General features: G+C 34.2%; 1 protein-coding gene across 1 annotated transcript in view; it reads right to left on the bottom strand.

The window, feature by feature from the left end:
• Window positions 1-21,571: 21,571 nt before the first annotated feature.
• Window positions 21,572-27,853, bottom strand: part of LOC143249467 (GTP-binding protein Rit1-like) — a 19,683-nt gene continuing 13,401 nt past the window's right edge. The window contains 1 exon segment of the mRNA XM_076499370.1: window positions 21,572-27,853. Within this exon segment, the coding sequence (XP_076355485.1) occupies window positions 27,675-27,853 (179 nt within the window). The 3' untranslated portion in view covers window positions 21,572-27,674.

Here is a 27,853-nt window from a genome sequence, read left to right as displayed (position 1 = left end):
TCATCCCAGTATCAAAATAAATTGGAATGACGACAGAGTTTAGTACAAACGATAGCTAAAGTTTTGTCAAAGGCACCTTCTTCAAAATTATTGGCATGACAAACATAGAGAAGTTTCTGCCTATCTTACCTTTTCAGTTTTAGAGAACCCAATAGAAACAGAAATTTCTGAAATGTCCAATAGGTCGCCGGTAAAACAGCCAGAAATTCTCGACTATTTTGATCTCGTAGGTTCTCATTTCTGTTCGTATGTTACGTTGCTGATAAGACACACTGCGTTATCACCATATCCGTTCATGATGCAACCGCAAAAACCATGCCTTCGTTGCCAATGGAAACAGCGTTCCATATTAATAAAGAAATTACTTATGATAAAAATTGTTACTTTCTATATGAGATGTCGTTCTTTTTTTGACATAAAATATATTGTTTTATTAATTTACACTTATCCTTCCCTACCTTTACAATGAATGACATTGTTAACTACAAGGAATTTCTTGCTGTTAAACAATATGTGAAATAATATAATTATTACAATTACTGATTTGCTAACATAACATATTTAAATAACTTTCCGTGCTATAGAAATCCAGTTTACACATATGAACAAATGTAATCAGATGTTTCTGACTCTTAATACGCCTGTTAATTTATGTAGGGCATAGAATTCACTCGTTTATTAAAACATTTTTTTTAAATTATTGTAAGTAATCGAAACATGTAAATATTAACTACAATGTTTATCAAAGTTTTTAGAAATAATATAAAAAGACCAAACACTAAAGATATTTTTTACCTTCTGATGACAAATCTTGCTTAAAATATTTTTAGGGTTGTTTATCTAAACTGTTACAGTAGTTCGTTAATATAGTATGAATCAAGTAAACTTTTTCTTTATTATAATCTGCTGAGAAATTTTTTACAAAGAGTGGCCCAGCATGTTGAGGTGGTTAAGGCACTCGACTCGTAATTCGAGGGTCGCCGGTTTCAATCCCCGTCACAACAAATATGCTCGCCCTTTTAGCTGTAAGAGTGTTATAATGTGAGGGTCAAACCCACTATTCGTTGGTAAAAGAGTAGTCCAAAAGTTGGCAGTGGGTGGTGATGACTAGCTGCCTTCCCTCTAGTCTTACACTGCTAAATTAGGGGCAGCTAATGTAGATAGTCCTCGTGTAGCTTTGGGCGAAACTCAAACCACGCCAAAATTTACTAAGAATACAAAGACGGAAACGTATTTTTGATATTTGAGGTTTAACTTTTAGGTATTGTAAATTGATATTAAGAAACGAAGTATATGTATTACACTAGTTACGTTTTATCTTGAAACAAACTGGTTCAAATGTTCCTGTAATTTTAAGTAACTGATGGCATGTAATATTTATACATTATTTTACGGAACTGCTCGTAATTAATAAATTTCCACTTTATGTTACACATTCAACTTATATTTCATATACTGAAAGGTAGGTTTCCTCCCATTAAAACTTCAAATAGTTTTGAAAGATTGTTAGATTCAATTGTTCGTAGATTAATTTTATATTCTATCCACTGAGGTTAAGCTAGTAGCTCATTAATAAGTTTGAACGCTTACAACGGTGAAAACCAGGTTTCGATACCAGTAGTAGGTACAACGCAGATATCCCATTGTGTAGCTTTGTGTTTAACATCTTATGCTGAATTTTCATGTCATTAATCGGCACATATAGTGTAAAATTTGTGTTAGATGTACGCTTAACACATACAGCTCTTGTACTGGTGTCACAAGAGAGGCGCATTCACGTTTATTTTGATAATTCCATTCAGATTTAGTAATTTCAAATTTAAACTTTACTTCTACATGAATAGTATTATCAAACAAAATGTTTAAAATCACCGACCAACGTACAGAACATATGTAAGATTACATAAAACTTTAAAGACTTGTCACGTGACAGAACCCGAATCGTCACTAACGTAAGAACAGTTTCAGCAGTTTTACCATAGCAAGAATTATCTGTACGTTAAATCTTGGTTATTATTCAGACGGCCTAATATAAATTCTCGTTACTTAATATTCATATTAGTATGAGCAGCACTGGCGTCACATTAATGTACATACTACTAGTTTTACCCTATTAATGGAAAGGGGAAGTCTTAAAAGTGTAGCCAGTCTTTACCCATATAGAGCAGTTGTAATATTATGAACTTACAACCCTATAATCCCGGATTCGATTCCCTGCCGTGGAAAGAGTACATATAATTCATTGTGAAGCTTTGTATCATAAACAACAACAATCGACGTATGGAATGTAAAGGATCACAGAAGCTCATATCAGAGACTTAAACACACTCTTTAAAATAACAATACACCAAATTAAACAAATTTACTTTATTATTATTTTAATGGTGTTAATAATTACAAACTATCATGATTTTGCTAATATTGGCTGAATTGTTAACAAGGGTGTTTCTGTGCATAAATGCAGGAACGATGGGTAATTTTCTCCGATGGCTACACCTGCTCTTTCTATCATAATATCTCGCTGACGTTTCTCTCGTGACGAGTAAAAGTATTCTCAAATAGAACAGTAGATATTCATGTCGTATTTTGTCAGCTTTTGTGATTTGCTGTCGGAAAAGAACATGTAATATTATGTAGAAAATCCTGACAAATACCACATTTTTTACACTTTTCAACAAAACTAAAACTAAAATTCTCCAAATATGTAACATCAGCCAGCTCATTCATCAAAGACTCTTTTAATTTCAAGTCTAATCTAAATCAACTTAATCATAAAGCCTTAATGGCCAGTTTCGATGTTATATCCCTCTTTACAGAAGTTCCAACCACTGAAGCCTGCAAGATAGCCTTAGAACTCTATATCCGAGACCCTAACCCAACTATAGAAATTCCCAGTAACCAGTTAGCAACCCTCATAGAATTCACCACGATAAAGACAAACTTCATGTTCAACAACCAAAACTATATACAAACAAATGGCCTAAACATGGGCAACCCAGTATCACCGGTTCTAGCCAATATTTTTATGACACAAGTTGAAACACAAGCAGTTAACACAGCATTACATCCACCACTATACTGGTACAGATATGTAGATGACACGGTTGCGGGATTCAAATCTACAGAACACATACTTAATTTTTTCAATCACATTAACTCTATACATCCCAACATTAACTTCACATGTGAACAGGAAGAAAGCAATCAAATATCATTTCTTAACCTCAAAATTACAAGAACTGACACACAATTCAAAACAGAAATCCACCGAAAAATCACCCATACTGGACTATACATTCCTTGGGACTCAGCACATGAAACAAAACAAAAATTCAACATACTAAGAAACCAAATAAACACAGCCATAAAACTATGCTCACCAGATAAAATTAACGATGAATTAGACAAAATAAAACAATACTTCATCAACATCAATAAGTTTCCTCCACAAACCGTAGAAAACATTATACGCACACACCTAGACAAAAGCAAAATCAACCAACTAAAGTAAATACAGCTCACGAATCAAAACCACGAAACCATATACTGCTGTATACCATATATTCCTGACATCAGCAAACAAATAACCATCATTTGGCAAAATTAGTAACAAAATATGACATTCCAGTTAATACCAAATTTATTCAAAACCCGGCACAAAACTGAGGTCTATACTATGTAAAACTACACTGACAAACACCACACCAACATTATTTATAAAATACAATGTGATAACTGCCACGACTTCTATATTGGAGAAACAAGTAGAAAAATGGAAACCAGATTCAAAGAACATAAAAAGTCACCTTCACACGTTTTCGAACACTGCAAGTCAAATAAACACAACATAACCATAGAAAACACTCAAATACTAAATAAAGAAACAAACATAAACAAACGCAAAATTAAAGAAGCCTTACTTATACAACAACTTAAACCCAAAATAAACCAATATAAAGGAACGCCTTTATACCTATATTAATATAATAAAATAAATAAAATTATATATTCAAACATCTAATACCGCCCTCTACATTTCGACACACAGTTACACAACCCCTTTCAAACATGTGGTCAGCTTCCGGTCAGTTACCTCTTTCTTTGTGAACCTGACGATGACCGAAGAAGGTCGAAACGTTGTAGCTCTTCTATGTAAAATATTTTCTCAACCCAAACGAGCCGTTTTTGCATATAAAAAACTAAAATTTATATCTTTCATGGAAATTGGAAACAAACAAGGGCTTTCTTTTTTTTCTTTTGAAAGTGCTCACCAACTCTAACGTAAACAACCCTTTGGCAGGAATGCGTTTGCCTGTTATGAAGGCGAGACAAATACGCTTCTCGCCATATTCTTACCTAACTTACGCGTTAAGCATGGTAGTTTCGGTAGTATTGATACTATTTTATGCTTAGTATAATACAGTGCTAGTATTTCTGTTTGAAATGCTGTAATGGTACTGAGTTATAAATTTGAGTAGCATCACAGGAAGTAGCAACGAGGCTTCTAATTTCATCCAAGATATGACGGGAAAACCTGAGCTATGTTCGATTACGAAACCTTTTCGCTTCCTTGTGGTTATTTGGGTATGTTGGAAATTTTAGATACCCAGGAGGGTCAGGTACAAAAGGCCTCTTCTTCCATCCCTAACTTTCATTTCAGCTACTACTATGTTGTAGTTGTAGTGCTTTAGGGCCAGAGTATCCCACAGTAGTCCATATATTGTCTTGAGTTGCCTTTTTCTTTCCTCATTCACTCTTCCTTTTTTCATTATTATTTTTTAAATTTATTTATATATATATAAACTATGAATATTATACTAATTCTAAACGTCTAGTGCATGATGACCAGCATGATTTATATTTCTTAAATATGTATACATAGAAGAGAGGTACTTAGGACTATATTCATCATGTACATAGTATCTGTCGAGATCACATAAAAAATCATTTTTATGCCAATTTTTATTATAATAATTTAGTGTATTATTCAAGAGTCTATACTGTCTCTATGTTTGCATACTTGTGCATAAATGTGGATGAAGTAATATGTGGTACGTTATAAGCTGAGTTAAGATTGAATTTTGTATTTCTTGAAGTTTGTGTAATTGTTTCTGTGTTATATTTAACCAGGCTGGACATGCGTATTCTCTTGTAGGTCTAATGTATGTTTTGTAGATTTTTTATTACATTATCAGGTGATGTGTCTTGAGTTTTACCTGATAGACTTCTTGCATAATTTGCTCTTTTCCAGATTCTAATCAGAATATTATTAGTTTGCTGTATTTACGTTAATTTGGTATCGTAAGTTAATCCTAAAAATTTAGCCGAGATGACAGTCAGTAAAAGTGATCCGTTCATGAATAACTTTGGTGGATCTTTTTATAGTTTATTTAATCTGGTGAATAGTGTTACTTGATTTTTCGGAATATTCGTTTTTATTTTATATTTCTCTTAGTATAGTTTGTAGTTATTCAGGACTGGTTGGAGGTTTGTTGCTGCAATTGAGGGAGTGGGAGCACTTTCCCAGACTGCTACATCATGAGCAAATTGTTATTCAAAACCTAAGTTTAGATCCTACAGTGGCATATTACTCACATACATGATAAATAAGATAGGGCTAACTACCCCTCCCTGTGGGATTCCTACCTCAGGTGAACAAACACTGAGTAGGCCATATTCACATCTACTTTACAAGTTCTATTATCCAGAAAGCTAGATAGCCAGCTGAGGTAAATCCATTTCCGTTAAGCGGTGATGTAATCCGTTATACCAGACCGTGTTGAATGCTTTCTCAATGTCTAGCTTTACTAGACCTTCGCTTTCTTCTTTGTGGGTATTTTGATATGTTGGATATGTTGGATTTTAGATACCCAGAAAGGTCAGGTGCAAAAGACCTTACTGAACCTCTGGTTTGTTACTGTTTGTTTTGAATTTTGCGCAAAACTGCATGAGGGCTATCTGCACTAGCCCTCCCAAACTTGGCAGTGTAAGGCTAGAGGAAGGGCAACTAGTCATCACCACCCACTTCCAACTCTTGAGCTACTCTTTTACCAACGAATAGTGAGATTGACCATCACATTATAACGCACCAAAGGCCGAAAGGTCTAACATGTATGGTGTGACGGGGATTCGAATCCGCGACCATCAGATTACGAGTCAAATTCCTTAACCAACTGTCCATGTCGGACCTTTGTTACTGTGTCTAACATTTAAATATTATTTAGTTCCATTTTCTAATGAAGTTTGTGCTTAATATTTGTTATTTTTTCAAATTACTGAATTGCGTTTTTTTTTTGTGTCTAAAGATTTTTTGTTGCTTGAGATATATTATCATGAGAGTTTCTAGCACTATCTTACTTGAGTTAATATTAATTAACTGTTGATTTGTTTTGTTGATGAAGAACGATTTTCACTTCACTTACATCAAAACTTAACAGCGGTTTCGCAACAATCATTCTTTAGACACGCATTTGAGTTAATTTTATTTTTCGATATATTTCTATTTTATTATTATTTTTTGATATTTTATTATTCCCAAATGTGTTTAAAAAGAGATAATATATTATGGTTAAATAATGTCATTACATTAGAACCTTTGTATATTGCAGGATAACAACTAGCCACATGGTGATGCTTATTGCTTATGGATAAAACTAAGTCTTCCTGTTTAATATGAAGCACGAATTTATTTAGAATAGCTCTGCGTTTAATTCTATTAGGTTAAAGATTTGAACTAATAAATGGAAGTTTTTTCTTTTTTGACTCAATGTGTTTCTTTTCATCACACTATAAATAAGGATTGTGTTTCACTTTACATTGTGTTTTCAGTTTGATTATTTCTTAACTCAGTCGTTCAGCTCGAGTCTGATTTATTTCATAATTTTATTAACTGGTTCTCCTATCAGAAAAGTGGACCCTTGTGATACTTGCCACAGAGAAATATTTAAAGCTGTGCAACTATATTAAGAAATTGTTAAAAACATTAATTTTACAAGCTCAATAATTCCAGAAGTTTTCCAATTTGTGACTACTCTTAATCGTTGTTGGCGAATTTATTCGTTTGTTTGTTTGTTATTTATTTTTTGTTTTATTTAGTACAAAGCTTCACCATGGTTTATTTGTTCTCTGTCTAACATTAGGAATCGAACCTCGGATCTTAACTTTGTAAGTCCTAAAGCATACTGCTGATCAGCAAGTATTTGTTGAAGAATAACAAGGGTCACTTTGATTGGGAAATGGCGAATGCATCCCTGAGAAAAGGATTTGAAACTAGTATTGCTGAAATACTAAGCAATCCAAATTTCATCTTAACTACTTTGTTAGGTTTTTGCTTTCATAAAGCAATTTTCAAGAGCAACAGAATTTGATGGACAAAATATTTGTATTGTTAGTTTCACAATTATATGTGACATAGATTAATCTTCACTGAAAATTCCATCACCTGTTCAAAAGTATACAATAAGAGACAACTGACTTATTCTGGAACTACTACAGTGGAACATCTGCAGGTTCCACCAGTGGCACAGCGGCATGTCTGCAGACTTACAATGCTAAAACCCAGGTTTCGGTACCCGTGGAGGAAGGCACAGCATAAATAGCCTATCGCGTTGTTTTCTGCTTAACTTCAAACAAACATCTACAGGCATCTGTAGTAAAATAATGGCATTGCTCAAATTGGTCATGGCAAAAAAGTTGCTGACACCAGTGCCTTTAAAGTGACAATCCATTTTGTTATTCTGGTGAAATCTAAATAGACACTTTTCCAACAGCGCCTCTGTTATCACCAAGACTTCTATATAAAACAGTTAGCTAATTTGTGTATCGAGAGTATCTGTTAACCAACAGGTACGAATCAAAGAAAATATGTAACATAATATAAAGTTTCTTAAAAAAAAACGAACTGATTTGCTGATGGATAATTATTTAGCAAAAAACTGCCTAAATTGTTTGTTTGTAGTTAAGTACAAAGCTAAAAATGAGCTATATCTACTGTGTCCGCAACCGATACTGAAACGCAGTCTCCAGCGTTATAAATCTATAGACTTTCTGTTCTGCTACTGTGCTTAAAATGGACTCACTTGGACTAATAAATATTAAAATAGTTGCTTATGAAATTGTAATAATAGCTTACCACAGTAAAATGATTTCACTTTTTAATTTTTTAAAATTTATTTGTTTAACTGAAGACAGCAGGAAAATATAAATCTTAAACTGATTAATGCATACAAACACGTTTCTAATAACAGAGTAGTGGCCCTGCATGGCCAGGTGGTTAAAGCTTTTCACTCGTAATATGAGGGTCGCGGGTTCGAATCCCCGTCGCACCAAACATGCTTGTCTTTTCAGCCGTGGGAGCGTTATAATGTGACGGCCAATCCCACTATTCGTTGGTAAAAGAGTAGTCCAAGAGTTGACTGTGGGTAGTGATGACTAGCTGTCTTCCCTCTAGTCTTACACTGTTAAATTAGATATGGCTAGCGCAGATAGCCTTTGAGTAGCTTTGGGCGAAATAAAAAAACAGAAAAAAATAACAGAGTTTGTTTGATAAATTTCTTACAATAGTTACTGACAAACGTACTGGTGTCATCAGTATTCTACTGCCCTCAACTGCTGAGCAGTACGTCTGAACTCTTATAACGCTACAAACTAAGTTTCGATACCCGTGATGGGTACAGAATAAGTAGCATATCGTGTGCCTTTGTGTCTGACAACAAATAAACTACTTTACTTTAATAAAGCTATTAATTAATTGGCCTTTCTTTGTGTTAGTTTAATTTAAAATTCCCACTACGTGGTACCTATAACATATTTTAGGTTTCATTATACCTGGTAAACGACATGAAAATGTCAACTATTTGGCTGCTGAATGGTTACTAATATTCACCAAAATGATTAAATATATCAGATATCGAATTCGAACAGAATATACATTACAACAAAACAAACTATAGGAATAATAAGATTCCTATTGGTATATGTTGGACTAGGATCTACAAGGTCAGAGGGATACGTTGTCTGATAGTATTAACTCTATTTCTCATATCTGACAGAATGTGTGGAAAAAAATTCGATTTAAGTTTTAAGAGCCAATATAGGTTTTTAAGGCTCCATATCCAACATCTTTACCACCTTTCAATACCTGCAACCAGTTGTGTAAAGATGGCTTCTGAAAATAAAAATGCTCAAAAGATTATCAGTAATAGACCAATAATTATAAAATATATCTATTCCATAAAACTGAATTTCAGATTATATAACGAGTTTCACTACATTAATTAGTTAAACAGTAACCTTAGAAACTCAGGTAACAATACTGGTATTAAACTTTTCTGTTAATTAATACATCTAACTGTGGTCTGCTTTAAACAGTACAATTTAGGAATCAGTCAGTAATGGTTCACGTTTTTTTTAAATAATAAAATCATACATTTTTCTCTCTTTCTTTTCAGTGGTGTATTTCAGGCTGGTAGTTTCACACTAAGTAACTTTAGTATTCCAAAGACAGTATTCATCAAGGAATACAACCATTACGTTATTTTAATATTCACATTTCACTGGTCTCATGAAATGATTACAAATTTTATTCCCTCAAGATATCTTCTCTTCAACAACTCATTTGGTACCTTGTATCGTATCGTGTAGATCCAACACTCGTTATTTAAAAGGAACTGTCAAATTTAGCCATAGCAACTACCACCATCTACCTGGCTGTTTATTTTCAGTTGGTATAACGAAAGTAGTAACCTCAATATATCACCTGCCCTTCTTGTGAAGGAGATTTCTGTCATCTATGCTTTTGCATTGTCTTTCTTATTGCTTAGTCTGCAAATGGTGCGCTTTTCCCTTGATCTGCAGTTGACCTTTCTCTCCGTTGTAGAGAGTCAAAGTTTCAGCCTAGTTAGTTGTCATATTCTGATAGCACTATTTAAACATTGTACCTGCTTTAGTGTGAATTGCATTGTGAACGCCTTGAGTGGTTTACTTAAGAGATCTATCCTTGGTAATCTCTAGTTCATTCCTTAGGCCTCTTTTCTGGTGGTGCCTTAGTTACTGTAAAGACGCAGGCCCCTTGCCTGGAAAGTGGTCTGTTCTCTTATGGACATCAATGCCTCTTCATTGATGACACAGACTTTAGGTGATGGTAGTGTAGAGGATGGCCCATGACATACATATGGGTGTTAACAACAGGTTTGGTTGGTGATACTGTCATCTGGGATCCTGTCCTATTACGACCTTTTACAAGACTAGTCAACCATCGAGAGGATTCAAATTCCATAAAGTTAGTTTTGAGGTTAAGGGTATAATATGATCACTAACAGTGAAAACATATTTGTTTCTTTTTTATCAACACTGGCGCTACCTTGAGTGGCATCAACAGGGACGATGTAGTCATCTGTTGGTACTGGGCTGCTTGAAAGCTCAGTTCCTCTGCAGCTGACAAATTTATCATCACTGTAACTTATTTTGTGACGAGTTTATCCAGTATAGGTTTGACTGCAGTAGAAATTATCACAGTATAGTGGGGTATTCAATCTTCAGAGACTTAATGGCATGATCTCCCATGTCAGACACTTCAGCCAGTATTGCATCTTTATTCCTGGGTTCTATTTCAATAAAAGTCAGGCTATATTTCAAAGTACGATGTTGAATGGTTTAGTTTGGTTCTTCATTGTGGAAGATATCTTTAACATACCAGCCTCATTTTATTGGTGAGTGATCCATAATGCAGTTCACTTCTCACATAAAGTCACAAACTTGACAGGACAGGATGGCTTGATTGAAGAGGATGTGACCAAAATGGTGGAGAATATGATATTAAAAGTATGGATTGAAAAAGTAATGTTAGGTGAATTCTAATCTATCAAAAGATCATCAAAGTGCATAAGTTTAAAAAAAAAGTTGTATTTGCTTAGTTACAATCATTACCCGCTCAACAATTATTTATAAATCGTAACTAAGCATCTTGGTCAAACTAGTTTTCTATAAGCTTTGCATGCACCCAACGAGATGCATTCACAATGCCTTTGAATTTTTTGATCTCCAGGATTCATTTGGTCTCTGACTGACCGATACCTTGGCCATGCTGCCCACTGTCATCTCTGTCAGACAACACAACTTACTCATTAGCCCGACCACATTCCTCTCTCCACCATTTGTTTATGGCGTGAATAGAACACAGTTCCAGTAGGAAGGAATGGCGGTTGAACCTGATTAATTTAATTCATATGATCTGGAAGATGACATCAACCATTACTTTGAACAATTAGAATCCATTAGCATTTGCATTGTCTTTACTTAGGAATCTTGTTTCAGTTAAAAGCTTAGTACCATTTTTGTACAACTCATAAATATTTCACCACCTAAGTGTTACTTTCTTCTTTTCCTTGCTTTTTCATGTGTTATTACTGCACCTTTTTTTCTGAAACAATGTTAAAAATAGTGAGTAAACCTGTGAACTTATTAAAATATTTCAGTATGCATAAAACAGTAGGTATATCAAGTTTACATTTGTTACTATATCTAATTACTGTCTATGAATGGCATATCCTAGACATAGTTTCACTGAATAATACGTATTTCAGTTCAGACCAATGAAATAATTTTGCATCAGTCTTTACAAAAACAAAAGTAAAACCATGTGATCACCTTAATTTATGAAATAGATCAAGTGACAATTAAACTGCAATGGTTTAAATTACTCAATGAAACACTAATTGATAGCTCTGAAAGCGATAGTCACAACATTCTTTCAACTGAGTTTTGGAGCTTATAGTTATCATATACAACTGTGCAAACTGTTGATGTACCTGCATAACATTTATTACCTATAGTAGATGTTATCTTTAAATGATCATCTGCTGCTACCCATGCAACAGGTATATTTCAGTAATATAATTCGCTATTAGAACTGTATTTTTTCATCAGTAGCATCTTGGATATCCAGAGTAATTTCAGGTATTCTCTCCTTATTGGATAAGTGAGCATCCGCATCGTCCTCTAACTTGTCTTATTAACCCCAAGCTCTTGATCAAGCCAGCAATAAGTAGTTCATCAGTTATATGAGGATGAAGCTTATTCCTGTAATTTCATGTGTCTTGCACCTACTGTAACTTACACTGCTGGCCAAAATCTTAAGGCCAATGAACATGAAGTAAAAATATGTATTTTATGTTGTTAGACTCAACCACTTATTTGAGTAGAGCTTCGAAAGATGAAAATAAGGAAAGCGAAAATAAAAATAAAAATATTTTTAGCATTTAATTGGGAAAATGTAAACACTATGAAATTAGCCTAAATACTAGCTGGTCAAAAATTTAAGACCATACCAAAAAAGAAGTCCTAAAGAGGGTAGGAAATGCCCAACAAGAGGCCTCAGTAGTGAGTTGCACTTCCGTCATTGCGAATAACTGCAAACATTCGCTTTGGCATGGTCGATATAAGCGTTTGCAGAAGGCTGGCTAGAATGTTATTCCAAGTGGTGAAGATGGCTTCACGAAGATCATGCACTGTTTGGAATTGACGTCCATTTCTATAGACTTCCCTTGTCATCCACCCCCAAACCTTTGCAATGGGGTTCAGTTCGGGGAAACACGCTGGATGGTCCAAAAGAATCACGTTATTCGCCACGAAAAAGTCCTTTGTTCTTCGGGCATTGTGGATAGCAGCGTTGTCCCGCTGAAAGATCCAGTCATTTCCACACAAGAGAGGGCCTTCAGTCAATAACGATGCTCTCTCCAACATGCCAATGTAGCCAGCTGCTGTTTGACGACCTTGTATAATCTAAAGCTCCATTGTTCCATGGAAGGAGAAAGCACCCTTCATGAGATCATGATGGAGCCTCGTCCACTGTGTCGTATAGAAAATGTCTCCGGAAGGATATCCTTATCGTGGCAGTAACGTTGAAAGTCATCTGGACCATCCAGGTTATTTTTTTTTCTCATCAGAGAACAAAACCTTCTACTTTTCTACATTCCATGTTTGGTGCTTCTCAGCAAAATTTAACCGAACTGTTTCGTGAGATGGAAGGAGGCATGGCCTTTGAAGACGTTTACGGTTTTTAAAGCCTTTCTCTCGTAAATGCCGTCTTATCGTTTTTGAGCTGCATTCTGCGTCCGTAAGGACATTAATCTGGTTCAACGATCGGCTGGTGTATTGCCGAACATCCCATCGTATCCTCTTGCTCAACGCCGGCGAAATTTTCTTGGGCCAACCACTTAAAGTTCTAGTTCCGTATCTCTCAGGGTCTTTTAAGAAATTTGCAACAGCAGTTTAACTACGCCCAATTTCACCAGCGATGGCACGTTGAGAGAGACCTTGTTTTTGCAGCTCAACAATTCTACCACGTTTTAAGTCTGTCAACTTTTTAGCCTTTGCCATGTTTTTACCAAATATAACACAGGAGACGTCAGTGGGAGATTTTACAACACTAATGCTTGAACACAAATGACTAAATTTCGCTACGTGTTTATCGATTAACGCTTCGTTTCAGTATGGTTTTAAACTTTTGACCAGCTATTATTTAGGCTAATTTCATAGTGTTCACATTTTCCCTATTAAATGCTAAACATGTTTTTTATTTTTATTTTCCCTTTTCTTATTTTCATCTTTCGAAGCTCTACTCAAATAAGTGATTAAGTCTAACAATACAAAATGCATATTTTTTCTTTATGTTTATTGGCCTTAAGATTTTGGCCAGCAGTATATACATCAACAATCCACTATGCAAGAGTACGAGGTGTGGATGTGTCCATCTGAATCTGAGTTGCATCAATGCTGCTGACACGTTCCACATAAACCCAGTCTTCACACTCATTCCTTTTTACGGCACTTTTCCTCGTTTTTGGTGACCATTCTTTTGTTATTGACGATCGAACTTGTGAGCACCGACTGATGCATACCTTGATCCCTTCATATATACTCTTCAAAAAAAGAAACGCAAAAGAAATACTTTTTGTTATTTTAAAGAGAAATATATGTAATAACGTTAAAAGCTCAGAGTATGTGATGTTACACGTGTTAAGGCACTGATTGTCAGACCAAAATGACAATAAAAGTTGTGCACTTTGAAAACGGAGGAAAACATCGGATTTTTCGCCAAAACGCATTCGTGTCCAATAAATTTGTTTGAGAGATCTGCATGTTCTGCAAGTGCAACATGTGCAAAATCCCTATAAAAGTGACGGGTTCTCGGTTTCCATAGCTCAGTGTTAAGACACCGACACGCAATACAGTTACACCAAGACTGACTGAAGCACAACGCAACAACGCCATTGGTCGCTTGGAAGCAGGCGAATCTCGATCAGATGTTGCCAGAGCTGTGAATGTCCACCCGAGCACCATCACAAGGTTATGGAATCGTCACCAACAACATGGATCAACTTGTGACCGTCCACGATCTGGCAGACCTCGTGTGACCACGCCCGCACAAGATCGCTACATCTGGTTACGTCACCTTCGGGATAGGACCACCACTGCGACGTCTACTGCCTCAACCATACCAGGGCTGCGTAGGACTTCCGATCAGACCGTACGCAACCGTCGACGAGTTTCATAGGCTCCATGTGCAAACCATCATGGTGAATGTCAACGACGTTTTTCAACATGACAACACCCGTCCTCACACAGCCCGACTCACCACTGTCTTCTTGAGACACTACAACATCAACGTTCTTCCCTGGCCCTCCAGATCACCAGATTTAAACCCCATCAAACATCTTTGGGACGAGTTGGACCGACGTCTGCGACGGCGACAACCTCAACCGCAGACTATACCTCAGCCTGCAGCAGCTTTGCAGGCTGAGTGGACAGCCATTCCACAGGATGTGATTTGTCATCTCATCGCTTCCATGGGCAGGAGATGCCAAGCAGTTATTGATGCTCACGGGGGGCATACTCGTTATTGACGTTAAACTTCAACTAGTTAGCGTGGACATTTCCTTTGCAGACTTTGGATGTTCAGCAGTGAATGTGCAAAGTTTCACACATGTCATACAGAACTACCCGGAATAAACTTGTTAACAATATGTTTCAAATTTTGCCTTTTGCGTTTTTTTTTTTTGAAGAGTATATTTCTTTTCACAATGTGTCAAGTCTATTCGAGTATGGATCATACACCACATCAAAATGGAATGGTATTTCTAACCCAAAATGAACATGTTCAGTGAACAGAGTGCAGACCTTTTTCAGTGTATTCATGTGTGTATTCAAAACTATTCGGTCTAACAATGTAACAATCATGTATGTATTCAAAACTAATTGGTCTAATAATGTAACATATCATGTGTGTATTTACTTTTTTTTCAAAATTTTGTGATAAATAAAATTTACAGACACGACTATGTTGAATTCATGCAAGCTTCCAGGGCAGATAACGCTTCTTCTTTGTAAGTATTTGGGTGTGTTGAATTTTTTGGATACCCAGGAGGGTTAGATGCACAAAACCTCTTCCTCCATCCCTAACTTTCATGTCGGCTACTATTATGTTATTGTTGTTGTGCTTTTGGGCCAGAGTAACCCACAGTACTCCGGCCCTCTTCAGGGCAATGTCCATGTATTGTCTTGAGTTGCCCTTTTTTCATTTATGTTTTTTTATTTTCTTCTTATATATATTTTTTCCATTATTATTTTTATTTTATTTTTGAAATATGTTTATACATATATTTAACGGAAAAAAGAAAAAGAGAAAAAATAATAATACAAAAAAGTATAAATATTATACTAGTTTTAACGTTTAGCGCAAGGTGGCCAACTTGATTTATATTTCTTAAATATATATTTAGAGGAGAGAGGTACTTAGGACTATGTTCATCATGTGTGTAGATTACATAATAACTTATTTTATGCCAATTCTTATTAAAATAATTTAGTGCATTATGCAAGAGTCTTACAGATACTGCATCCATGTTTACATACTTGTTCATGAATGTGGATGAAGTGCTACGTGGTACTTTATAAGCTGAAGTTAAGATTGAATTTTGTATTTTTTTGTAGTTTGTGTAATGTTTAAGCACGCTGAACATGCGTATTCTATTGTAAGTCTAATGTATGTTTTGTAGATGTTTATTATATTATCAGGTGATTGCCTTGATTTTTACCTGACAGACTTCTTGCATAATTTGCTCTTTTTCAGATTCTAATCAGGATATTGTTAGTATGCTGTATCCACGTTAATTTGGTATCGTAAGTTAATGCTAAATATTTAGCCGAAGTAGTAGTCTGTAAAAGTGATCCGTCCATGAATAACTTTAATGGATCTTTTTTCAGTTTATTTAAACTGGTGAATAGTATTACTTGGTTTTTCGGAATATTCCTTTTTATTCTATATTTCTTGCAGTATTCTTCTAAATTATTCAGAGCTGGTTGGAGGTTTATTGTTGCAATTGAAGGAGTGGGGACACTTTTCCAGACCGCTACATCGTCAGCAAAATTGTGATGCAAAACATAAGTTTAGGTCCGACAGTGGCATATCATTCACATACCTGTTAAACAAGATAGGTCTAACCACCTCTCGCTGTAGGACTCCTGCCTCAGGTGAAAAGGACCTGAGTAGGCCCCATTCACATCTACACCCTTGTGCAAATTAATTGAAATAAATGGTCATTTTACAATATTTTCAGTATGGCGGCCGGTGTAGGCTTGCTGGACCCGCTGATTTCCTTTAATAGTCATTTTTCACACAGACGGCGTCATTAGCTGTGTTTTGCAGTAAGATCGACCTATTTTTGGAATATATCACGAAATTTTGAGAAATATTACGTCATTCGAAATTGCGCCAAAAGGTCTAACCTGCGGCAGACCAGTCAAAAAACAACTTCTTACCAACTCAATGAAGAAAAAACGATATCAATGGGGTCTGAAATACAAGAACTGGACGCAAGAACAATGGAGGAAGGTGTTATTCAGTGACGACTCATTTCTTCGTACAGGGTCAAAGAAGTCTGCATGTTCGCAGATCTCCAGGTGAGAAACTTGAAAATCTCACATCAATCAGTTCGTAAAACATCCCTTGAAGAAGATGTTTTGGGGCTTTTTCAGCTACTATGGCGACGGAGGGTTACATATCATAGAACGTATGATGCGAGGATTACAGTACATCGAAGTTTTGCAGAGAAGAGTCGTTCCATAATTGAAAAAGAAATTTCCAGATGGATCTGGCATTTTTCAGCAAGATATGGCTCCGTGCCACACCTCGAAACTTGTAAAGAATTTTATGAGTACAACGCGAATAAAGGTGATGGACTGGCCTAGAAACTCTCCGGACTTAAATCCTATTGAAAATCTTTGAGCGATTTGTAAAGAAAGACTTCGGGGAAAAGACTGTACTGGGAAAGATGAGCTTATTGAGTCCATAATTGAGGTGTGGTACCACGATCCAAAAATTAGTAAAAATTGCAGTCAACTCGTGGGCTCGATGCCAAAAGGGATTAATGATCTTCTGAATAATAAAGGCGGTCATATCATGTATTAATTTGCGAGTAATTTTTGGATTCTCAGAAATGAAACGCAAAAAATTGAAAAAATCGTAATTTTCTGTCTTGTTTCAATTAATTTGCACAAGGGTGTACTTTACACGTTCTATTGTCCAGAAAGCTAGATAGCCAGCAAATAATTCCCTGGGGTAAATCCAATTCCGTTAATCGGTGGCGTAATCCGTTATGCCACACCGTGTCAATTGCTTTCTCAATGTCGAGAAAGCCAGTTACCGTGCATTTGTTTTTGTTGAAGCTATCTGTAATTATATCATTTAATCTGATTAGGTGGGTCTGTAGTTTGTCTATATTTTCTAAATCCGTTTTGAATTTCGGGTGATTTTGAATTTACTTTTAAGTATATAGATTGTCGGCTACTAATTATTCTATCTAAACTTTTGCCGATACAACTGGTTAGGCTAATTGGGTGGCAATTGTTTGGTTTATATGCTGGCTTTCCTTCTTTTTTGGAACATTAATATCACCGCTTCCTTCCAAGAAACATGGATATATCCGGCTAACAATGATAAGTTAAACAGAGCTGTTCGGTGTTCATATAATTTCCGAGTACCATTTTTTAGGAGGATGGCTTGTTTGCCATCTTCTTCTGGAGCTTTCTTTGTGTGTTTTTGATGGCTGTTAATACTTTCGTTGCTGATATATCTGTTATTAGTTAATGAGTGCTCCCAGTCTGCGGCCCGGCATGGTCAGGTGGGTTAAGGCGTTCGTCTCGAAATCTGAGGGTCGCGGGTTCGAATCCCCGTCGCAAAAAAACAACAAAACATGCTCGCTCTTTCACTTGTGGGGGCGTTATAATGTTACGGTCAATCCCACTATTTGTTGGTAAAAAAGAGAAGCCCAAGAGTTGGCGGTGGGTGGTGATGACTAACTGCCTTCCCTCTTGTCTTACACTGCTAAACTAAAGACGGCGAGCGCAGGTAGCCCTCGAGTACCTTTGCGCGAAATTCAAAACAAAGCTCCAGTCTGTTGTTTTCTCTGGTTTTATTAATGTGTTTGCTGGGAACCTTGGCATGTATATGGTTTTGTTTTGTTCAATGAAGTTATTGACTTTACTATAGAAGCATTTGTTCATGTCTGATTCATAGTATGTTTTGAACGTGATTTTTAGGTGGTCTTTAAAATATCTCTGCCTTTTCCATGTTAGTGTAAGCTGTTTTGCCATGTGATTCGAGCGGTGGGTACTCTATTTTTCCTGTGTTGTATATCTCTTCAAGTGTATCCAGAATTGTTTTATGATTTAATTGTGAGCAGAAGGTATCCCAACTGTCTTGTTTTTGTTGTCCGATTTGATGTCTTATTTCTTAATGTTTGTGTTTTTGTGACGGATTTCGATTTTGTATATACTGTCTGCGTAGTTTTCTTCTTTTTTTTACTAGGTATTTCTTGATGTGGTTGTCATATGTGTGTTGTTGTGAAGTGTTTTGTTTCGTTATTGAGCTGTTAGCTGCATGTTTTAGGCTCTCAGAGGTTATATGACAATATTCATCTATATCTGATGCGTCCCCAGCGAAGTTTAGTGCTTCTGTTGGTAAAATTTGGTCTACGATTGATTGAAATTGTGGCCAATTAGCTTTCTTATAATTTATCTTTTACTTCAATTTTGTTTAAGTAGGGGGTGAGATTGAAGATACACCAGACTGGAAGGTGGTCACTTTCTATATCGTGACCAACAGAGAAGTTTACGAATTTGCGACTCATATTATACGAACACAGGCATAAGTCCAGTATTTCACTGGTGTAATGTGCGTATGAGATATGTGTCGGTGTTGCATCATTTAACAAAATCATATTAGTTTCAGTTAGAAATTTATAAAGTATTTTACCATTAGGGTTTGTACATCTACAGGATTGATTTTGAATTTCGCGCACAAGCAACACGAGATGTATCTGCGCTAGCCGTCCCTAATTGTGTAGTGTAAGACTAGGGTAAAGGTAGCTAGTCATCACCACCCATCGTCAACTCTTGAGCTACTCTTTTACCAACGAATAATGGAATTCATCGTCACATTATAACGCTTCCACAGCTAAAAAGGCGTACATGTTTGGTGTGACGGGGATTCAAACCCGCAACTCTCAGATTACAAGTCGAGTGCCTTTAACCACCTGGCCAACATTCAATTGAGCGGCGTAAATTGTACTGAACCTTTTCAGTACATCCACTGAACGCTTGGAATTGAAAGATAAAAGAAACAAGAAATTCTAAGCTTTGTTTTGTTTATCAGAATATGGTTAATCAAGGAAGTCAATATAAAAGATACAATTTGTTTTTAGTATAGCAGTTGATAATTATTTTTTTAAAGACAAATAATTCAATGTTCTTAGTTTGCTAAAGTATCTTTAACAGCAGTGTTCTTAAATACTACATAGTGAAAGTAATTTAAGTAGAAATCTATTATCTACGTTATAACTGTCTGCAATTCGTAACATTCGGCGAATGTTAAGATCGAAAATTAATTTCTAAAAAGGAGAACACAGAAAAAAAAAGAGAAATAAACAATCTTTATTCACAAGAATGTATTTTTGGTGGTAATACGCTGACTTTAAGAGTTCTATGTTTTCTAGCTACAGAGCAGAAAGACCTCCAGTCTTTGGTGATTAGCGCGATAGCCTACATATAATAAAAGTGATGAAATATGATAGTACTGAACACGTTTCGCATTTTAAAAATGCAGAGAGTGCATCTCGTTATTCAGTTCAAGGAGTTGCACACTGCTCTTTTGGCGGCGTGTACTTGTTGTGGCTGTTTTTCCTCTGGCCAGTAGCTTAAAATTAAGAATGGCTACACAAGGTAAAAATCCCTCACCTAGCTGTTCTGCTCTTATGCCATAAAGGTGATGTTTAGACGGAAAATTACAAGAATCAGAATAATTTTCATCACAATATCCCACTAGTTACGCCAACACCCATTCTGATTACACATTTCCATGGAGAACAAATCTCCAATTTAAACTGACTTTTACATGTCTTTGAACCAATCCTTGAAACAAGAGCATAACATAAAAGCAGGAACAAGTAAATACAAGTCTCTGGAAAACATTCGTTCTCGTAGGTAACCTTTGAGTAAGCTAGAAAATTAGCAGAAATTTATGAGAATGCCAAACAAGTATTTGCAAAAGCTTACCAGATTATCTGGTAAATTTGAAAGAAACTACCATAATATAATTTAATAAATATTTATTTTCTGGTTATAAAAGGAGCGAAACTATACAAATTTCGAAGATTATCTGGTTAGTTAGGCACTGGGTCTTTTGTCTGGAGAACACATGAAGAGCCAACTGTGCAACTGTAAGCAAGTTCAACTTTGAATTTTGCTTTCCTTTAGGGTCGATGTGTACTCCTATTAGCCCAACGTCTCATTAAGAAGCTAAGAAATATTTTCTTTTTAACTGTTATATAACTAAAGATTTTAACAAACTTCTGTTCAAAACACATAAATAAAATATACTTTGTGAAATCCACAAGACGAAAAACACAAAGCACAAGATACCAGTACATAACGAGTTTACACTTTGACATTATTGTCAATGGAAGTCATTAAGTCCTCTGGATTCAGATTTATTGGTTTCATGTTCATTATGATTACGACAAAAACATTCATACTGTACATCCTATCAGTTAAAAAACAGGCTTAAATCATTATATAATGTGAAACCTTATATACGATTTTTTTTTTAATTTTTCAGCACATCACTCACTGCAAGTGGTGAGTAGGCATCCTTAAATGTCTTGAAACTCACACCCCATTAAAGAATCATTTCTTTCCCAAAATCCATGAGCTCTTCTTTAAGACATCTAGACTTCAGTTTGCTGGATGTGGAGGTATTTATGTAAATTTAATAGAGATGGAACCACTGCTGACAGTGAATTTAGTAGTGACAATACATCACAATGAGAACAATGAAAATGCTAATAACATTTTTCTTGGCTGGCCTAATACAAACTTCCAGTAAAAAATGTATAATGTACATTACTTGAATTATATTTTGTCTTCATTTGATGCCAGAATGCCCCAAGATTGGTTAAGTTACAATATGCAAAATCTTAGTGCAATACTAAAAAGTTTGTACTAACTATTGTAAAACTGTTATTGAAATCTAATTTCTTTTATTTTCTAAAAAATTATGCTGCAACTACATAACAATTCTGAATTATTGATACATTTACCTTCAAAACTGCTATTTCCATTATAATAAAACATTAAATCTTTTAAACTACGAATGTTTTCGATTACAAAACTATTCATAGATACTAATTAAAAAGGCCATGTTTAAACATGTTAGGAAAGATATTAAAATAGAACTGGATCACTAATATACACAAAATGCCAAAATACATAAAATAGCAAACAATAACTAAAACTTTTGTGAAGAACAGCCCAGAAAAACTAGACAAACTGTCTACCATAATTTCTATCTCTTCAGTTATACAAACTACGTGTCAGAACACATTACTACTAATTCTCTTTTAATGTCTAATTTGACTTAAATTGTGAGAACTAATATTATATAATTTTTGATAGAACTGTGAACCATAAAATTAGCCTTTCTTTTACAAACTAATACTTATCTCACACCAACTAACAAATAAAATTGGTGGTTTTATTCTGTGAAAATCTTTCAACAGTTACTAGGTGTTTATTACACATAAAAACTTACCATTCACCTCTATTTTTTATTGTTGTATTTGTTTCATACCAACACTGTTTCTGTTCAAATTCATTAAGTTTCACAAGTCATTGTTATTTATATCCTGTTAAAATCTTTCACATTCACTGAAAAAATAAATAAGGGTTAGCACAAGTATATAATTTTAAGTTAAACATGGAACTTACTTTTAACAATCACAAAACTTTTAAGTGCAGGCCTCAAATACATAAAATGAATACATTTTAATCATCATGCAATGGTTTTAAAACAGTAAACAAAAAAACAGAATGGACAAAATACTCTACAGTTTAAGACATATTCCACAAAAAAAGTAATTTTAATAAACAACAACTAGTTTGATACCTGATTAACTATTGCCAAAAGTGTGGCATGAAGTTTGAGGTTCTATAAAAATAGGAACTGAGGATATATTGACTAGTTGGAATTGATTCTGATGAAAACAGTGTGCATTCAGAGAACTAACATTATACACACCCTGCTAAAGATAGTATTCCTCATATGTTCTAGCTAACATGCATGTAAATCTATTCTGTTGACAAGTGTTAATACACAAGGCATTCATAGTATGTGCATTATATAACCAAAAACAAATTACTTCTCAGATTACACATAAAATGCAGAAAAATAAGCATGTTACATATAAACTTAACATGAAAAATTACGAATCTCTGCTTAACATTAACCATGAAGATAAATGGAAATAACTGGGGTGGGAAAAAATGAAAAATAAAATGCACTGCCATTAGACAGATAATTATGCCACGTTTTTATAAAAATCATAAATCACTATAAATATAGCTTGTTTCATATAAAAAAATATTTTAAACCTGAGCAACAAATCATAATGTGTGGCTCATACTCCATCACAATTTGAAGTTTTTGACAATTGTTCATGATCAGACAAAAACGTTATCAAAAAGTATAATATTTATTAAAAGGTGCTAATTTATTGATTTCAGTAGCTTGTCTCAAAATTAAAACAGCCTTCACTATAAAAGGATAGAATCTTTAACACATATCAAAACTGAATGGTTTGTTCAAGATCTTTGTTGCATTATAAAACAGCTTTTTAGAAAAATCGAAATGTTGGTACTCACTTCTAAACTATTACCATATTAGTATTGTTCCATTTACTCACTTAAAGCTCACCAACCAATTCAGCATTACTACACCCGACCAATAAATATTCTCAAACAGAAAAATGATCTATAATGCTGACTAACCTTCAGCACCATACAATTAAAAATTTTCATTGCAAACAAAATAATCTTAAAGCTGACAAACAGTGCACTGCTGAAGGTTAAGTCAACATTTTCACTTTAGACAAAAGAACCAAAAAGCTGACTACTTAACCTTCAATAACACACAAACATTTTCATTTTGGGTAAAAGAATCATAAAGCTGACTACTTAACCTTCAGCACCACACAAACATTTTCATTTTGGACAAAATAATTTTATAGCTGACGACTTAACCTTTAGTATCACACAATTAAACATTCTCACACCTGTACCAAAGAACCATAAAACTATTTAACCTCTTAAAATGTTTATGTTCACACTTTTATTCCATTATCTAGGATAAAAAAATACACAGATTTAGTGTATTGACCACTACTGCTTAATATTTTTTTGGGCTGTTGTATATTGTTGTTTTCAGTTAACATTACAACATTAGTTTAGTAAGATTATTATATTTACTTCTGTCATATCATGCATTGCTTATTTATTGCAAAAACAGTGTTTTAATTTCATATTCCTATATGCTTATAACCCAACAACAAGTTATATATCACTTCCTGCAGTAATGTTCTGGGGATTATTTAAGTAATTCTAAGAACAAATGAGTGGATACAAAGAATATGTTAAACACTGGTGGTAAAAATCATTTCAAAAAAGCTACTTTTCACACTTGGCTGGTTATTTCATTATTATGTTTTTCCTTATGATAATAGTTAGATAAGGTATTATTTTATATTTATTGTTTTGTCTCCATGGATACTGGATTTTGCTTGTATCATAAAAAAGTTGAAACATTCAGCCTGACACTTTCACAAAACATCCTATGTTGACTATCATATTTAACAAGTTACGTTGTGGAGAAAACATACAGTTTCTTTGTCAAAATGTTGTTAGAGGTACAGAGAGTCAGTTTTCAAAGAAACAACTATGGTTTAGGGCAAGAACTAAGGTATGCCATTTTATTTATTGTTCCTTTAATCAATAACATTAGTATACTACTTTCCATATCTAATATAATTGTTTTATCTGTTGTAATTATTCAACTTGAATTATAAAAACTGATTAGAATCATTAGCTTAAAATTTGTATTTGGGACTAACCTAAAGCTCCTAACCTGGCCAAACCATGCAAGTTAGTATTGGGTTTACAGCCTAAAATATTGTTAGTAATGAGGACACCCAACTGACGAAGCAATGCATTTCTAATATTTATTAGTACATACATAAGAAGGGTATAATACATTAGCTATACTGATAGCGAGATTGATACATAGCTCACTGTTATAGAAAATTATTTAGCATTCCACAAAACTAAATTTCATACTGAATAAAAGGGCCATAAATGCTGTCTACTTAACCAACGGTAAGACCCAATTAAACATTATCACACAAAACAAACAGTCCACAGTGCACTCCAACTAACCATTAGTAGATATCATTATTAAAGAAAACAAAAACAGAAATGGGAGAAGGGCAGCCTTCCACTTTTTAACCTGTCTCAGTAAAAGTGCATCAAAATTAGAAATATTACACCAAGTAAAAACAGAAGAAAGCATAGAATTTAATCCAGAAAGTTTCCAGGGCCCTAATGCAAGCCTTGGATGCAGGACATAATGTGGGTGCCTTTAGTGCTCATTCTGTTACTTCACTTGGTCAATAAACCATGAACCCTTAACTTTTAATTTACCACCTATGATTCTGAGTAAAGCTGGCTACTAAATTGGCTAGCAATGTGGTGCAACAAAACATTTTCAGAGTAAACAACAACACAATAATGCTGACCAATTAATACATTAACCCTTTATCATCTATGGAAGAGATCTTTTCCCCCATTATTATAACTGGCAAAAGTGTACAGATGGAAATAATGTCTAACATGTGTAAATGTGTCAATGGAGATGATAAAGGATTATTGTAACAAAATTCAACATTCTGTCAATCAACAACTCAATGATGACTACTAATCATTGAATGTTAACATAAGGAATCTGTAGAAACTCAACTGTATGCAGATTAAAATATAATGCTGGCAGCTTTGACCTCTATGGAATACTCTTGCACTGATTTCACATTAAAATAATCTTGAAAGCCATTAAGATAAGAAATTAATAGGGCAAGAAATAAAGAATATTAATTTTCTGTTTGCATTACAAACATCCATTTGCACATAAGCAGTGCACGTGAACTCACAAATATGTATTACCTTGCAAGTAACTACAAGCTTGACGTTTTATTACATCTCAAACACTGATACTATCTATGGCATCACGTGCTACTGATACTGTTGAAAAATCTGCCAATTATACACACATGGCAATCTGATAAACATACCAATAAATTCTTCAGTTCAAATTGTAACATGTAGGTTTTAAACATGATCTAGAAAATAATAAAAAGTGGAATGATTAAAGTTTACTTTGAACAAAAAATTAACACTAAAGTACAATTTAGAAATACTTTAATAATTGTAAAAAACAAATTATTGTTCATAAAAATCTTGTTTTTTACAATTGTATGTGCTACCAATACTTAAGACAGAAAAAACCAAAAACAATCATGACTTCTGTTAATCTTGTAAATATATTAAAGTTCATAAACATAAGTGCCCTCTAGATTATCAAAATAAAACTTATAATACAATGCCACTATTGCTCGCTGAAATGTTTTCCACTTTAATCATGCATGTTTTTTGTTTCTTAATTTTAATATAACTTAGGTTCTTTTTAATTAAAATGCATGTTTGAAAGATAAGTCTAGTAAAACAGCGTTGTTTAAAGAACAATTGTTTTAAAACATACTTACACTATTTAATAATTCTCTTGAAGAAAGCAGAATAAATGCAATACACTAGGGTTAAAACACTAAAATATTTTAACTTCAAGAAATAAAACTATGGCCTAAAATAATTTTGTTACCTATTGCCTAATGATTCTCCACAAAATGTTGCACTTGGTAAAATTTAATTCCCTACATTTTCAATTTTTGCTATTGTAAACAAGTTTTAATGTCTGACTGCTAGAAGTATAAATCTTTTTTAGCATTTTGAACAGCTTACAAACATCAATATATATCAGTATTACAAAGGATGGTTACATTAACTTTTTCCTTTTCATATATGAATATAACAGAATGGAAAAATCTATCATTTCAATCTTTATGTAGATTTTATAGGTATTACAGAATTTCCAAGGATAACTTTTAATCAGTTCTAATGCTTTTAAACATCTAACAAATGAGACTGTACAGTTTTGTTTTGTTCTCTTTTAGAGTTTTTGTTGCAAATAAAACATTTACTCAAAATCAAACCATGCAAACATACATTCAAATAGACATTAACAAGTGCAAATGTTCACCTGTAAAGGAAACAGGTCTTAATTATGTACCACTAAAAGCTATAAATCTTTGTATTATGATTATAAATTTTTCTATTGGTTATGCTACTTTTCTATTCACTGATTAATATATAGGTGTATGTACACGCTGAAATGCATGGAACATCTAAAACTAAAAGTTTAAATAAGTGTTGCAGTTGGTTTAGTGCAAAACTAAAGAATGGGTAATCTACACTCCATCTACCCCAGAGAACTGAATCCCAGACTCTCATACTAAGTATATAAACCTACCACAGACAGACTGAAGAACATGGAAGGGGACCTTACTACTCACTTATATAAAGTTTAACTCTGATAAATTCATGCTAGCTTTGAAATAAATGAAAGAAACTGTACAAAAATTCTGCATTTAAAAGTATTTACTTTAATAGTTTTAAATGACTCAACATTTTCCTTCAGATAGCATTACAACTTTTTCACTGTTATGTACATACTATATGTTATTTACATCAGCTGCTAAAATCATTAATTCAAAACACAAAAGAAACATCATTTATAACTCAGTAGTCAAAACTCATGAACAACACATTACTTTGGTCTGAGATAGAAAAGTTCCCATCAAAAACAACTTTTCAACATAATCTTGCAGCACCGAATGCAGGTATTAAACCTGAAGACTTTGAAGTAACACAAAATAGATACTCATACACATGTATCAATATTACTACTTTTATGCCTGATTTTGAAACTTGTTTCTTTTTTAATAGAGCATTTAAATGGCTATACAACATTAAGGACTTTGTAAATATTACTACCTTACTAATAAACTATGGTCAACTGCAACAAAAATGTAAATAAATGATTAATGTAAATTATGTATGTGTAAATACACACACACACGAGGTTAAGACTTCTGACTATAAAAATGAGATCAAAGAGGTAATGTTTATGATCTTCGTTTTCGGAATATAAACCTCAGAACAGATCGCAGTCTTCGCCACATGCTACGTCTTTTCTTCACTTTCTCTGCTACCAGCAGACGCTCCTTTTCTTTTTTTCGAATTTCTCTGACAAGAGCATGGAACACATCATCAACAAAATGTCTCAATGCTGCTGAGGTTTCAT

Source organism: Tachypleus tridentatus, chromosome 4 (genome assembly GCF_004210375.1).
Source record: "Tachypleus tridentatus isolate NWPU-2018 chromosome 4, ASM421037v1, whole genome shotgun sequence".
Lineage (NCBI taxonomy): Eukaryota > Metazoa > Arthropoda > Merostomata > Xiphosura > Limulidae > Tachypleus > Tachypleus tridentatus.
This window is presented reverse-complemented; position numbering and strand designations above follow the sequence as displayed.